Here is a 15,436-nt window from a genome sequence, read left to right on the forward strand (position 1 = left end):
TGGAGTGCAATGGCGCAATCTCGGCTCACTGCAACCTCCGCCTCCTGGGTTCAAGCGATTCTCCTGCCTCAGCCTCCTAAGTAGCTGGGATTACAGGCATGCACTACCACGCCCAGCTAATTTTTGTATTTTTAGTAGAGATGGGGGTTTCACCACATTGGTCAAGCTGGTCTCGAATTCCTGACCTCATGATCCACCCGCCTCAGCCACCCAAAGTGGTGGGATTACAGGCATGTGCCACTTTACTATATTCTTTAGTGTAATTAAATTTAGGTAATTGGTAAAATAACTTGGCTCTGTAACTTGGCTTTTAAAACAAATAAAAATCACCTGTAAATAATGAATTAAGAAAAATGGCTCAATTTTTCAAAACTTTTAAAGAAATTTCAAGAAACTTCCTGATTGCCAGAAATGGTCCATTAGGAATCCAGAATGGTCCATTATGAAGCAACACTGGACAGCTGGGTCATTCTATCATCTTTAAAATATTACCTTCACTTGCTTTCCAGGAAATCACACCATTCCTCTTCTATTGTCCAATTCACCTTAGCCACTACTGGTTCCTCTTCATCTCCCCTACTTTTATCTGAGGCTTAGGGTCCTACAAAGTTGACCCTACACTCATTTAATCTATACTCATTCCTCAGGCAACATCCTATCTCTAAGCATTGCGTACTATCAGATACTATCAAAAGAATAGCCGGGCGCGGTGGCTCAAGCCTGTAATCCCAGCACTTTGGGAGGCCGAGACCGGCGGATCACGAGGTCAGGAAATCGAGACCATCCTGGCTAACGCGGTGAAACCCCGTCTCTACTAAAAAAAATACAAAAAACTAGCCGGGCGCGGTGGCGGGCGCCTGTAGTCCCAGCTACTCGGGAGGCTGAGGCAGGAGAATGGCGGGAACCCGGGAGGCGGAGCTTGCAGTGAGCTGAGATCCGGCCACTGCACTCCAGCCTTGGCGACAGAGCGAGACTCCGCCTCAAAAAAAAAAAAAAAAAAAAAAAAAAAGAATAAAGACTTCCATTTCACCATCTTGGACCTCTCCCCTATACTCCAAACTCACATATAAATGCCTATTCAATATATCCACTTGTAACTTAAACTGTAAACTTACCATGCCCAATACTGAACTCCTTATTTCATCCTATCTGCCATAAAACCTGCTCCTCTGCATTCCCCATCATAGGAAAAGTCAACTTCATCCATCCAGTTATTCTGGGGCAAATCTTTAAATTATCCTCTACCTTTCTGTCACATACCACATCAGATTCATTAGCAAATCCTAGACGTAAATTTTCAAACTTAGATTACCATCCTGCTCACAACCTCAACAACCACAACCCTCATCCAAACCATCACCTTCGCTTTCCTAGATTATCAAATACCCTCCTTATTAGTAGTATCCCTGCTTCCATGCTTGTACCCCTATTTAATACTAAGGATCTGCAAACAGCTCAAATCCATTCAACCACCTGTTTTTGCATAGCCTGCAAGTTAGGAAGTTTTGCATTTTCAACTGGTTAAAAAAAAATTTATTACATGTGAAAATTATATGAAATTCAAATTTCAGTGTCCATAAAGTTTTACTGGACTACAGCCATACTAATTCATTCATGTATTATCTACAGCTGTCTTCACACTACAAAAGCAGAGCTGAGTAGTTCAGACAGATCATATGGCCTGCAAAAATCTAAAAATATTCACTCTCTGGCCCTATACACAAAAGGTTTGCCAACCCCTCCCTGGTCTACACCACTTTATGCCCAGTCAGATCATAACAATCCCCTACTCAAAGCCCTCCAATTCCTTTCCATCTCATTTATAGTGAAAGCTGACGTCTTTACAGTCTATAAGGTTCCAGAAGACATGGACATCGTGCTGCCAGCAAACCCTTTCCTATTATTCTTCCCTTTGCTCAATCTTTCCTAGCCATATGTTCTCTTGTTCCTTGAACACACCCAAAGTCCTACACCCCAGGGCCTCTTCCCTTGTTCTTGCCTCTCCTTGGAAATCCAGATAACCAGGTGGTTCACTCTTGTGCTTCCTTCTGGTATTTGCTCAAATGTCAACTTATTAGTGAGGTCTTTCTCAACCAAACAGTTTCCTCTCCTCCTTCCCACTGCTTAGTCCCCTTCTCTGCTTTATTTTTCTCTATCTGATACATTGTATACATATTTTTCACTGTGTGTTTCCCCTTCTAGAATGTAAGCTCCATTAAGACAACACGTTTTATCTTGTTTTATTCACTACCTACCTACTTTATTTTTCTAAGTCTAGAACAGTTGCTGGCATATAATATGCACTCCATAAGTATTTGCTATGTGAATAATTAAAAGCATATCTTAAATAATTGGCGTTTCATCTTTTTCTACAAACACATTTTAATAAGAAAACAAAAGATAAAAGTATTGCATCTCCAAAGATTATCCATAATAATCATCATCATCAATAAGCACCAGAATAGATAAATTCAGAGTATTAGCATTATCACCACAGAGTATTTCAGAAAATACAATTGAGATTTGTCACAGGATAAATCCTACCTGCAATAGTAATACGAAGTGTTTACTTGCAAAATCCTGATTCTGTAGTCCACAGCATCCCAAGCATAAAACAGCCAGGTTTCTTACAACAGGATGAACACTTATTATTCCAGGAAGAATCTAAAATGAATCAGAAATTTTCCATATAATTTCATAGATCTACTTCATTTCCCTATTGTCTATTACCTCAAAGATGTCATTTTTCACTTTTAAAGAAAAGGTAAGTATTAAATTGCTAAAACAGAACAATAAAGCCAGAGTGACCTTCCTGAAATAGGGTCTGATCATGATACCTCCCCTCCACCTGCTAAAAGGGACTCAACGGCTTCCCAATGCTCACAGAACAAGATAAAACACTCCTTAACATGATATATACTATTCCCTATTGTGTAGTTTCTTTTCCAGTCTTCTTATACCATGCTACCTCTTGCTCAGTTTGTTCAACTAGTCTGGTTTGGATTCAATGCTATCCAACAGAAATATAATAGAAGCCACAAATGGGAACCACATATGTCATGTTAAATTTTCTAGTAGCCACATTAAAAAAAAAAAAAAAAAAAAGTGAAACTAGTTTTAATATATTTATTAACTCAATATCACCAAAATATTGTATCTGTAGTATTTAATCAGTGTAAATACTATTAACAAGATAACTTACCTTCTGCTCTTTGTACTAGTCTTTGAAACCCAACATGGTTTTTTCTTTTCTTTTCTTTTTTATGAGACAAGGTCTCACACTGTCACCCAGGCTGGAGTGCAGTGGCACAATCTCGGCTCACTGCAACCTTAGCCTCCTAGGCTCAAGTGATCCTCCCACTTCAGCCTCCCAAGTTGCTGAGAGCACAGGCCCGAGTCACCACATTTGGCTGATTTTTCTATTTTTTTTTGTAGAGATGGGGTTTCACCATGTTGCCCAGGCTGGTCTCAAACTCCTGAGCTCAAGCCATCCGCCCGCCTTGGCCTCCCAATGTGCTAAGATTACAGGTGTGAACCACCACGCTCAACCCCCAACATGTTTTTAATCCTTACAGCATATCTCATTTTGGACTAGTTTTTAAAAGCCATGTGTGGCTGGCAGCTACCATATTAAACAGTCTTCTCTTCCTTTTTCATATAATGTCTACTCAAATATCAGATCAGGGTCACCTTCCATGAATAGGTCAAATCCTGTTATTATAAGTTCACATATGGCCATATAGCTCTTCTTCATAGCAAGCACTAATAGCACAAACTTTCACTTATTTCTTTACTTAATTGATGTTCCTCTCACTAGACCAGATCAACATGGGCAATCTGTATCTATTTTGTATACCATGTATACTTTATTCCCAGCACTTAGTATGTAACAGATGTTCAGTAAATATTTGCTCAATGAATAATTTGGATTTTCCCAATGAATAATTTATTAAATCTTTTATTTAAAACACAGTAACTTCATAAAAATATAACTTTTATCCAAATATCTTTTATATTCCTCTAATCTCTTTCAGTCTTTAACCACGGATTTTTATACACTTAAAATCATTATGACCATTCAATTTTGTGTTTCTTCTTCACATAACACTGTATATCCTTTCCCACATATATACAGTCTTCATATTTACTACTTCAATTTTGTAGGACCAGACATAAAATACCCAAGTACAAACTAAGCATCACTTTTCACTAAAGATAACTGCTTTTCTAAAAATAAAGCTAAATTCTAATGGTTGAGTACAAAACAGTACTTCTCCAGAAGCTCTGAACTATTAAAACTGGTTTTCTTTACTACATTCAGGAACTCATGACAACCCAAGGAATTAGACTTCAGATTATATTCATTGGCTATTTCTCACTAGTACCAAGTAAATACAATTTTGAGAGACTTCTGTAAGAACCTGGCTACATACAGAATTTGCTTAGAATGAGTAGTACTATCAAAAACAACAACAAAACAGTGCACTAATACTGTGGCCATTAGCCTCATGTGGCTACTGAACAACTGAAATGTGACTAGTCCAGTTTAAGATGTGCTAAGACTTAGTATGCAAAACAGAATGTAAAATATTGCAACAGTTTTACTAGTGAGTAAATAATGAAATGATTAATATTTTGGATATATTGGATATATCCAAATAATACAGTTGGATATATTCAACATACTAAAATTATCCTTTTTTTTTTAATGTGGTTACTAAAACATGTAAAGTTACATATGCTTTGCACTATATTCCTTATCAGAAAGTAATGTTCTAGAGTCTTACAGTACTTGTGTCCCTATGGGAATTACCTACAAAGGGTTATTTTAAAAGCCCTTTAAATATAATAAATAAATTCCTTTCCCAGGGCATAAAATATGATTGTCTCAGTCTCATTACATAGCACGATTCCAGTACTTAAATATTCCTGGTATGTTTCAGTATCTCCTCTCTTACTATTCAAAAAATGAAGATATTCAGTATCTCTTTCCAGTATAAAATCATTTTTTCAAATCTTTAAGAGACTGTAACTTATATATCAGGTCCTTTACAGGCATTATCTTATTTAATCCTCACAATATGAAGTAACTGCTATATATATATATTTATCATTTATACTTAGATATTTAAGACAGTAATCTTTTCATTATTTTGATTTCTAAAGAACATATTACTTATAAAATAAGAAAGGAGTGGACTAAAATAAAGCCCAAGAGGCCATCAACATACCAAAGATTCGATGATTCCATTCATGGTTGCACTTAAGCCTGTCGAAATGGACATCTGCTTCAACAGTTCATAGCATAAAATAAGACATTTCTGCAATGTTTCAGCATCATTCTAAAATGAAGACAAAATATTCAGCATTAGTAATATCTTCTCCCCATCCCTTAAATGTTTGCTTTCTCAGGGCTTTGTGTAGGGCATACTGTCCCTCTATATAGACTCTGTAGGTGATCTTACAGCTATCACAGATAGTAAATGGTAGAGGCGGGATTTTAAAATTGACAACTTCAGCCAGGCGCAACAGCTCACACCTGTAATCCCAGCACTTTGGGAGGCCATGGCGGGTAGATCACTTGAGGCCAGGAATTTGGGGCCAGCCTGATCAACATGGCAAAACTTCATCTCTACTAAAAACACAAAAATTAGTGTGGTGGTGCACACCTGTGGTCCCAGCTACTTGGGAGGCTGAGGCACGAGAATGGCGTGAACACAGGAGGCGGAGGTTGCAGTGAGCTGATATCATGCCACTGTGCTCCAGCCTGGGCGACAGAGGGTTGCCTCAAAAAAAAAAAAAAAAAAAAAAAAAAAAAGTTTAATTTTCCCCCAAATTTTCCCCCAAAAAAAAAAAAAAAAAAAACCTGACAACCTCGTTTATCATCTATGAACTAGCCCAGCTATTTTCTAAGTTTCAGATTCATATATACAACTGCTAAAAGACATCTCCTCTTGGATGTGCCAGTCTCCTCAAACTCAACATGTCCAAAAGGGAACTCATCCTTACACAAATCTCTCCTCTTCCTTGTTCTCTAACTTCATGCCGTCATCACCATCTACCCAGTTGTCTAAACCAAAAGACCTAAGATACATTCCTGACTCCCTTTTCTCCCTGTTACTAATTTCTAAATACCTCTGAAGTTCATCACTACTTTCCACATCCACTGTCATTATCTTGTTCAGACTACCACCATCTGTAAGTCTCCCAATCCTAGTCTAAGTCTCCCAACTACTATGTCTGTCTAAGCTTTTACTACTCTCCAATCCATTTCCTAAACAACAGTGATCTGAGACATAAGACTTACCTAACCACTTAAAATACTAGTGGTTCACCATGATCCTTAGAATACAAAATTTTTAGTATTCCTTACGCAAGGCCTTACGTGACCTAGGTCTTAATTTTTCCCCAGATTTCTCTCCTGCCTTTCCCCGTCAATTCTCTAGTCACATGGACCTGAAGTTTTGAAACACAACAGGCATTCTTTAACTTCTGGACCATCACAGATGTTGTTCCATCTGTCTACAACATTCCCTCTATAATTCATTGAGGAGAGACAGCACAGAGTGAGTCACAAGCACAAGTCTAGAGCCACTTCTTGGGTTTAAATCCTGCCTCCACCATTTACTATCTGTGTGATTTTCGGCAAGTTACTTGCCCTTTGTAAAATGAAGACAATAATTGTACCAACCTCATAGGCCTATAGTAAGAAAAGAATGAATTCACATTTGTGAAGTAATTGATGCTGTGACTACCACAGAAAAAGTATCCTCTAACTGTTAGATTATATTGTTATTTTTATTCTAATCTCAGGATAAAACATGTCTTCCTCTGGGGAAGCCAACAATACTCTACCAGCATTAGATACCTCTCCATAAAACCTCTATACTTCCCTGACCATAGCATCCATTATGCTCTGTTGTAGTTGCATCTTAACAGATTTGTAGCCCTCAAACAGGACAAACAGACACATAAATGATCAAAGCGAGTCAAGTTAAACAGATGATATTAACCATGATAGACTACTTTTGCTAATTTTAGAACTTTAAGCTACAGTTTGTCATTTTTCAGATGATATTTTCAGTTTTTGCTTTAAATTTACTTTCCAAATTTAATAGCCTATAGCGGCCCACAGACTTTGTCAAATAAAAGCCACCAGTAATAAAAATAAAATTCAGGCATACTCTATGGAAAGGTGGGTGCTGGAGTTGGGATGTCTATAGCCAAAGAGATCAGAAACATAAGTCATGAAACTCTCCTATAGAGTCTCCTATTTAGCATTCTTTTTATGAGAATACTCTAATCAACACATCCCAAAATCACAATAAAATGATGTTCATTAGAAAAGGCAAGATCACAAAAGAAATTAAAGTTAATATCAAATATTAATTGATACCTATCTTATGTTTACACATTTATCATTTGTTATAAGACAGAACGGTATCAATACCATTAACAAAAAATTTCTTTAGGGAGGAAAGAAATAATCCATTTAAGAGACTACTTTAACAAACTAATTTTTTATTTTTTTGAGACGGGAGTCTTGTTCTGTTGCCCAGGCTGGAGCGCAGTGGCGCGATCTCCGCTCACTGCAAGCTCCGCCTCCCGGGCCCACCCCATTCTCCTGCCTCGGCCTCCCGAGTAGCTGGGACCACAGGCGCCCGCCACCGCGCCTGGCTAATTTTTTGTATTTTTAGTAGAGACGGGGTTTCACCATGTTAGCCAGGATGGTCTCGATCTCCTGACCTTGTGATCCGCCCGCCTCAGCCTCCCAAAGTGCTGGGATTACAGGCGTGAGCCACCGCGCCCGGCCAACAAACTAATTTTTTAAAAAACAAACTACTGAAAAGCAAGCTTTAAATGTTACTAGACATATAAGTTTAGTATGTCATCAAAAATAATAAAGCTGCTTAGCTTTTTCTAAAAACACAAAAGTAATTTAGTTTTAAAAAATGCAGTTACCATAGAAATTATTTTGCTAGCAATAAAAAAGAAAGGTCATGGATCTTCCACAAATAAGAGAAAAATGGATCTATTTTCCTTTTTTAAACCATTCAAGACAAAAATACCAGAAAACTCAGATGTGAACCACTGGAAAGCTAGCTTCCCTGGTAAGAAATACTTCGGATTCTAGAGATTAGCATGACAAGGAAGCAAATAAAGTCCTACCTACAATAATTAAAGTTAATTAAGGCTTTTCAAAGTCCAAAAATAGAAACAGGGAAAAACTATTTTCATTTTAATTCATATCACTGTTATAAAGTACTCAAAGTAAATATATTTTGGCAATTCTAGAAGTTAGAGAAAATAAGATTTAGTTGAGATGATTAATAACACCTGAGATTTAGTATGAAAAAAGTTACCTGTACCTTCTCTATGTGGACTTCTTTAATTTCAAGTTGCTCTGTCTCTTTCAAAAGGTTTATTCTGGCATCTTCTAATGCTTTTATTTCTTCTTTTAATTCTGATGCCCGATTAAAATCCTGTAAGGTAATGCAATTTTCCAAAGCTTCTTTGGCTTCAATAAGCTTAACTTTTATTTCAGCCATCTAAGGGAAGATATAAATTGTTTCAACATTGAACAAAAACTGTTAATATGAGTATCTGTAGCAATTCAGACACATTATTTAATATCTCAACTGCCCAGAATTTAATGAGTCAGGCATATGCAAACTCATAATTTTCCTGACACAGAGATCTGCATATCTGAGACTGACATATGTGGTAACATTTTAAATATTCTTATAGTTTAACAATTAAACAATAATTTGACTATGTGAGAAACATTTCAGAACTGCACAGCAAGAGGAAAGAATAGACTTGTACAACTACATTACACTCAAGCACTTCTTTCATTTACAAGAGACTTACCTTGAGTTCTTTCTTTCTCACATCAGCTGGATCATCATTAACACCAACAGTAACAATGGGCGCCCGAATCTCTGAGATAATTTCTGTAACCTGATAAGTTAAGATTCAGAGTACATGCTTTAATATATGTTTGATATATCAGCAAATAGTATCAAAATTCTATATAAAACTCCAAGTAGTATCCACCATATATTGAATAATAGAGCAAAAATATACAGATAGAAATAGCACATACTCTGTTTGCTAGACAATTTTAGGAAAAAAAAATACATCTGACTACAAAATGAAATTATTTGAATGGAAAGTAAATAGGCACACAGACACTGAAAGTAAATTATCCCTCATATAATGTTTGAAAAACAGAAAAATGAATTATGGTGCTTAAGATGAGACACTAATAAATTCTCTGCCTGAAATCCTCAACCCTTGTCTTGTTCAGCTCTGTAGGATTTAAACACAGAAAAATGGAATATCCTTTTATTCTTCCTTTGGGTAAACAATGCATAAATAATAACAGCATAAGGAAAGACTTTCCTTTCAGAACCACTTGTATATTGGAACTGGTTGATCAGGAAAAGGCTGCCTCTCAAATAAAAGTATTTAAGCAGATGCTGAATAACAGTTAAGTATGTTGTAGAAGGGGTGTATATATAAGGAGAGAATGGAAGAGATGACCTGTGAATTAACCTGCAACTGAAATTACATGATTTTCACGAAATAAATGATATAGATCTGTCTTTTTTGGCTATGCCAGAAAAAAATAACACTGAAATAGTATTATAGTTAACAATTATTTCTGTATTTATCAAGCAATATAGAACAATACTTTTATGAACAATACCTCATTGAACAATGAAAGGTAGATTTCATTGCTATTCTTATTTGCAGACATGTAAAAAGGCAGAATAACTTGTCCAAGGCCACAAAGCCAGAAAGTGTCAGAGGAGATTCTAAACCCAGGTATGTATAATTTGAGTAAGCTCTCAAAAACACTAGCACCCAGTGCCTCATGGACAAAACCATACCCCACTTGTAACTTCCTACCAAACCTGCTCCATTTCAAACTGATTCAACAATAACAGGTACACTAAGAGGAAGAAAGTGATTTTTAAAAACATTCTGTGTATGTAAGAGATAGATAATTGGTTTTAAGAAATTTTAAAACTCATTAAAGAGACAAAACTAAAACAAAACAAAGACAAAACAAAACGTTCTAAAGAGAAAATAAGACAGTATTCAATGTCATTGACCAAAACCTCTTTATCAACAATGAGGAAAATTACTTACAATTTGTGTTCTCTTATTATCATCTATAATGATGTGGAGTAGTCTTTCAACAAGACAAGAAACCAGGGATACTGGGATTGTGGGTAAAATAAGAATCTCCTGTAAAACAGCCAGCAGTTTTTTTCTGCAGTCAAAAAGAACTAATTTAAATATCATTATGACGAAACATGCTTTATGTCTAACATTCACCTACTCTGCAGACTTAATTATGTTTGTTTCAGTTCTTTCACTTAGGTTTATCACTATAATAGGTACAAAACTCTGTATGTACAGACTTTAGGTCAAATATTCTCATTCCACACACAAAAATTTTTTATAAAACACCCTATGATTTTTAATAAATCAATAGGATAAAATGACAAAATACCAGAAATGATTAAACCTTTTAGAAAATGCTACTAGCCTTAATAAATCTAAACAGAAACTTTTAACCAAAAACTGCAATTTCATTGATTTATTCTGAAGAAATAGAACTAGAAATATAAATGTATGTGTATATATGGAAATACATAGAAGGCAAAAGGGAAAAGAAAACTTTTTATACCACTTTAGAGAGCTAGGGTAAATATGTTTAGTTATATTGTAAAAGGACTATATTTCACTATAACAAATTAGAAGGGCAAATTAGAATGAGAGTTAACATTTAAACATACCTTCCTCCTTCTTCATTGGTATCCAAAGACTTAATAATTAGAATCAATTGTTGACCTATGAATTCTTTTGTCATCAAATTTCCAATATAGGAAAAATCACCTCTGTGTTCTTCATTAACAACTGGAATGCTCTGCATATAACTAAAACAAGCAGAATTAATAAAGTAGAATCTGTTAAGAAACATCAAACAAGAGTTGATTTCCACCATTAGGTCAGAAAAGGGGCATTTTCAGGTCATGTTAGTCTAAATACATACATGTCTATACCATGTAATTTGGTCTACAAACTCAATTCTATGCCACCGTCATTAACTTTTGCAAACAAACTTATAGATGAATCAAAAGAATTTGGAAAATGTATTTTCAATAGTGACTCAAATTTTCTATGGGAAATTTTCAAAAGGTACATATTTATGTCTAACTGATAACTAATTATTTCAATGTCACTAGCATTCTCCCAATTATAGATGGTCCCCAATTACATATGGTCCAACTTACAATTTTTCAACTTTAGGATGAGTTTATCTGAGAATTAAACTCATCTGACTTATGATGTAGCCCCACTATAAGTCAAGAAGTATCTATCAAGTTCTGAATCCCCTGCCCAAAAATCCAATTAGTCATAAAGATCTAATCTTCAGCCAGGCACAGTGGCTTATACCTGTAATCCCAACACTTTGGGAGGCCGAGGCAGGTGCATCACAAGGTCAGGAGTTCGAGACCAGCCTGGCCAAGATGATGAAACCCCATTCTCTACTAAAAATACAAAAAAATTAGCTGGGAATGGTGGTGGGCACCTATAATCCCAGCTACTCGGGAGGCTGAGGCAGGAGGATTGCTTGAACCCAGGAGGCGGAGGTTGCAGTGAGCCAGGATCACACCACTACACTCTAGCCTGGGTGACAGAGCAAGACACCATCTGGAAAAAAAAAAAAAAAAAAAAAATCTAATCTTCATCATGCCTATTCTTTTATTTTAAACAATTGTAACAATAATTACACAAGTAATCCATGAACACAATTAACTTTTTTGAAAAAATCAGAAAAATACAAACAATTTCACAAATGTTTATTATTCTTTCTTAGGAACCCTACTAATCTCTGTATATCCCACCACCATCAGCTACCTTTTATTTCACCCTTTTATTCTTACTACAGACATCACCACCCAAACTAAAGCCCTTTATAATCCTCACCAAGAGGGCTGTATATTCAGTAGCCTCTGCTTTTTGTGTGGAATAAAAAAAGCTACTTAAAAGTAGAACTAAGAGTTTAAGCTTACTGAAGTGCCTTTAAGACGGAAGTAACATGAAAAACAATCCTTTTCAAAAATGTCATTTAAAAAATGTCGCCAGGCACAGTGGCTCACACCTGTAATCCCAACACTTTGGGAGGCCAAGGCGGACGGATCACTTGACGTCAGTTCAAAAAGAGCCTAACCAACATGGTGAAACCCCATCTCTACTAAAAATACAAAAATTAGCCAAATGTGGTGGTGGGCACCTGTAATCCCAGCTACTCAGGAGGCTGAGGCAGAAGAATTGCTTGAACCTGGGAGGCAGAGGCTGCAGTGAGCCAAGATCACGCTACTGCACTCCAGCCTGGGCAACAAAGCAAGACTACATCTCCAAAAAAAAAGTGAACAAAAATCAAGTTACAGAAATTGTGGTATATTGTATAATGAATGAGTATATTCTCATGTATTACAAGGTGATGACCAAGAGTAAATAAAAGCTCATAAATTTCTGGCCACAAGATTAGGACTTTCAAGACATCAGCCACCCTTTGGGTTCTAGTAGGAAACTAAGGAAAACTACACAACTGATAACTATCAAAATCAACCAATCAGTAGAGTTACTCTTTTCTGACAGGCTAAAAGAAAACCTTCATTTATACTCATCTTTGGATCTCTCCCCACTTCTCCAGCCCAGCTTTAGTAAAATGCATAGCATCTTGGCCGAGGGTATTTTTTTAAGTAAATTCAAACAGTTGTTTAATTTATAGATTAAAAATCCCCAACTGCATAAATACAACTTAAAACTGACCCACCAATTTTAGTTACCATGACATCTTCTCTTAACCACTTATAAAGATATTTATTATAATGAAGAGACCACTCAAGAAAGTATTTTAAAGTCTAAGAATTTATACTTAAGACGGCTTTCAACAAATTTTATTGTTGTCCTTTTTACTTACTCTAGTTTGATAATCCTCAGGTCCTTGTTTGCTCTTTAAGTGAGCACCTCGGTTAACCTAAATTGTTTCACATCAGAGTTCTCAGTCATTGAATCTACTGCCTAAAACATACAATATGTCTGAAACTATATTCCTGAGATTATCAGGAAACAATTTGTCAATTTGTTTCTGTACTCAAGTATACTAATCCCATCTAGTCATATTGCTCCAAAAAGACAGTCATTCTATTTTTCAGGTATTCTTTCAACAATCACTAAAATAAATTTCTGAAAGTTTTCCTCTTTTTTTTTTTTTTGAGACAGAGTCCCACTCTGTCGCCCAGACTGGAGTGCAGTGGCGCTATCTCAGCTCACTGCAAGTTCTGCCTTCCGGGTTCATGCCATTCTCCTGCCTCAGCCTCCCAGGTAGCTGGGAATACAGGCACCTGCCACCATGCCCAGCTAATTTTTTTGTATTTTTAGTAGAGACGGGGTTTCACTATGTTGGCCAGGATGGTCTCGATCTCCTGACCTCATGATCCGCCTGCCTCGGCCTCCCAAAGTGCTGGGATTACAGGCGTGAGCCACCGCACCTGGCGGAAAGTTTTCCTCTTTAAAGGTGAAGAAAATAAGCCAATGAGGTTAAAGTTCCTTACTTCAAAACTCAAAGACTGAGTGACAAAGGAAATGTTAATCCCTGACCTTTCAGAAGGGAGGAACAAGCTCTTAACAAGTCACCTTCTGATGCTGTCCTTGAGGAAAACTCCTCCCGCTTTATGCCATTTAAATATTTAATATTTCCTCATATTTTCTTGTATTTTCACTACCTCCTATAAACTTCTTTTATATTAATACATATTATTAAACTTTGCCACAAACTCATTCCTTTTGGAAACATTTCAACATGGCCCAAACAGCATTATAATGAATTCCCTAATTAAACGTCAAAGTCTGAAATAATTAACATTAAAACGCTCATTAGATTCACACAGGTTCTTCATGATGTTAATATGGGCTTGAGCTATAGTTTCCCTACTGGCTCATATTTGAGATACTTATCCTAGATTTAGGATTTTTGTGGGGGAAATTTAGAGGCATGCACAGCTTTGCTGCCTAACATCTATGTGAGATCATTTTAAACAAAAGCAGAGAAGTGTTATTTCATACAGATAATTCAGGCCCACAATTAATATTATATGGAAGCTTTTTTTAAAAAAATACATCAGGCTGGGCACTGTGGCTCACGCCTGTAATCCCAGCACTTTGGGAGGCCATGGCAGGCAGATCACGAGGTCAAGAGATCAAGACCATCCTGGCCAACATGGTGAGACACTATCTCTACTAAAATTACAAAAATTAGCTGGGCATGGTGGCACGTGCCTGTAGTCCCAGCTACTCAGGAGGCTGAGGCAAGAGAATCACTTGAACCCGGGAGGCGGAGGATGCAGTGAGCCAAGATCGCACTACTGCACTCCAGCCTGGCGACAGAGCAAGACTCTGTCTCAGAAAAAAAAAGCATAGAAGTTAGAGTTAAAAACCTACATACCAATATCTATCAAAATATACATATATTATCCTTTGGTGTAGCAACTTATTTCTTGGAATTAACCCCCAAAGGTACCCAAAAATGTAAAGGAAGTTTAACATACTTTTGCTTTTATCAGGGAAAAATGGAAACATCCTAAATGTCCATCAACAGAGGAATAAATTAAATGTTACCACCATACTATGGAATGATATGCTGTTAAGACTGTAACAGCATCTATTACATTATATATGCACCAATATATAATGATCTCAGGTATCAGCTGAAAAAAAAAAACAGTATATATACAGTGTTATATTTTTAAAGAAACCTATATTCAAAAAATGCATATAAATGCAGAGAAAGAGGTTTGAATATATACCCTATATTTTTTAGTTGCTAATTCTAAGGGTTGCTAGAATCTACACTTAATTGCTAATCAGTGGGATTGAGGAAGTAGGAAATAAAAGGGGGATTTCACATTTTTATTCTATATACCTCTGTATTTGAATTTTGACAAGAATGCATTCATATTTTTCTTATATAATTTTAAAGTGAAATAAAGTAATCCAAATAATTTCTTAATAGGTATAATTATGATAATCCAAATTGTTTTTGAAAAAACTTTAAAACATGAAGCCAGATAGTAAGTTTTGAATAAATAAAACTGGCCACAAAGATCCACGCTGTGAACTGGAAAACAATGGTTCGTGTATCAAATCCAGACTACTACCTGTTACATAGCTTGCAAGCTAAGAGTATCTTAAATTTTTAACTGATCTTTTTTTTTAATTTCTTATTTTGCTAACACACGAATATTAAAGTTCAACTATTTAGTGGCCATAAAAGTCAATAAAAGTTTTCTTGAAAAACAGTTATTTACATTGTCTTTGGCTGCTTTTACGATACCATGGCAGAGTTGAGTCA

The 15,436-nt window shown here is 36.1% G+C and overlaps 1 protein-coding gene across 2 annotated transcripts in view; it reads right to left on the reverse strand.

Moving 5' to 3' along the window:
* Positions 1-15,436, reverse strand: part of NCAPG (non-SMC condensin I complex, subunit G) — a 33,716-nt gene that overhangs the window by 10,628 nt on the left and 7,652 nt on the right. The window contains exons 8-13 of one of the 2 annotated variants that reach the window (XM_011969480.1): positions 10,812-10,952; positions 10,159-10,282; positions 8,872-8,961; positions 8,370-8,549; positions 5,232-5,342; positions 2,545-2,664 (exon numbers count right to left, since the gene is read on the reverse strand). In XM_011969480.1, the coding sequence (XP_011824870.1) occupies positions 2,545-2,664; positions 5,232-5,342; positions 8,370-8,549; positions 8,872-8,961; positions 10,159-10,282; positions 10,812-10,952 (766 nt within the window). Of the gene's footprint in view, positions 1-2,544; positions 2,665-5,231; positions 5,343-8,363; positions 8,550-8,871; positions 8,962-10,158; positions 10,283-10,811; positions 10,953-15,436 lie in introns of both variants that reach the window. The other variant, XM_011969479.1, reaches the window with a different exon arrangement.

This window comes from Mandrillus leucophaeus, unplaced genomic scaffold (assembly GCF_000951045.1).
Source record: "Mandrillus leucophaeus isolate KB7577 unplaced genomic scaffold, Mleu.le_1.0 Scaffold894, whole genome shotgun sequence".
In the NCBI taxonomy this organism is placed as follows: domain Eukaryota; kingdom Metazoa; phylum Chordata; class Mammalia; order Primates; family Cercopithecidae; genus Mandrillus; species Mandrillus leucophaeus.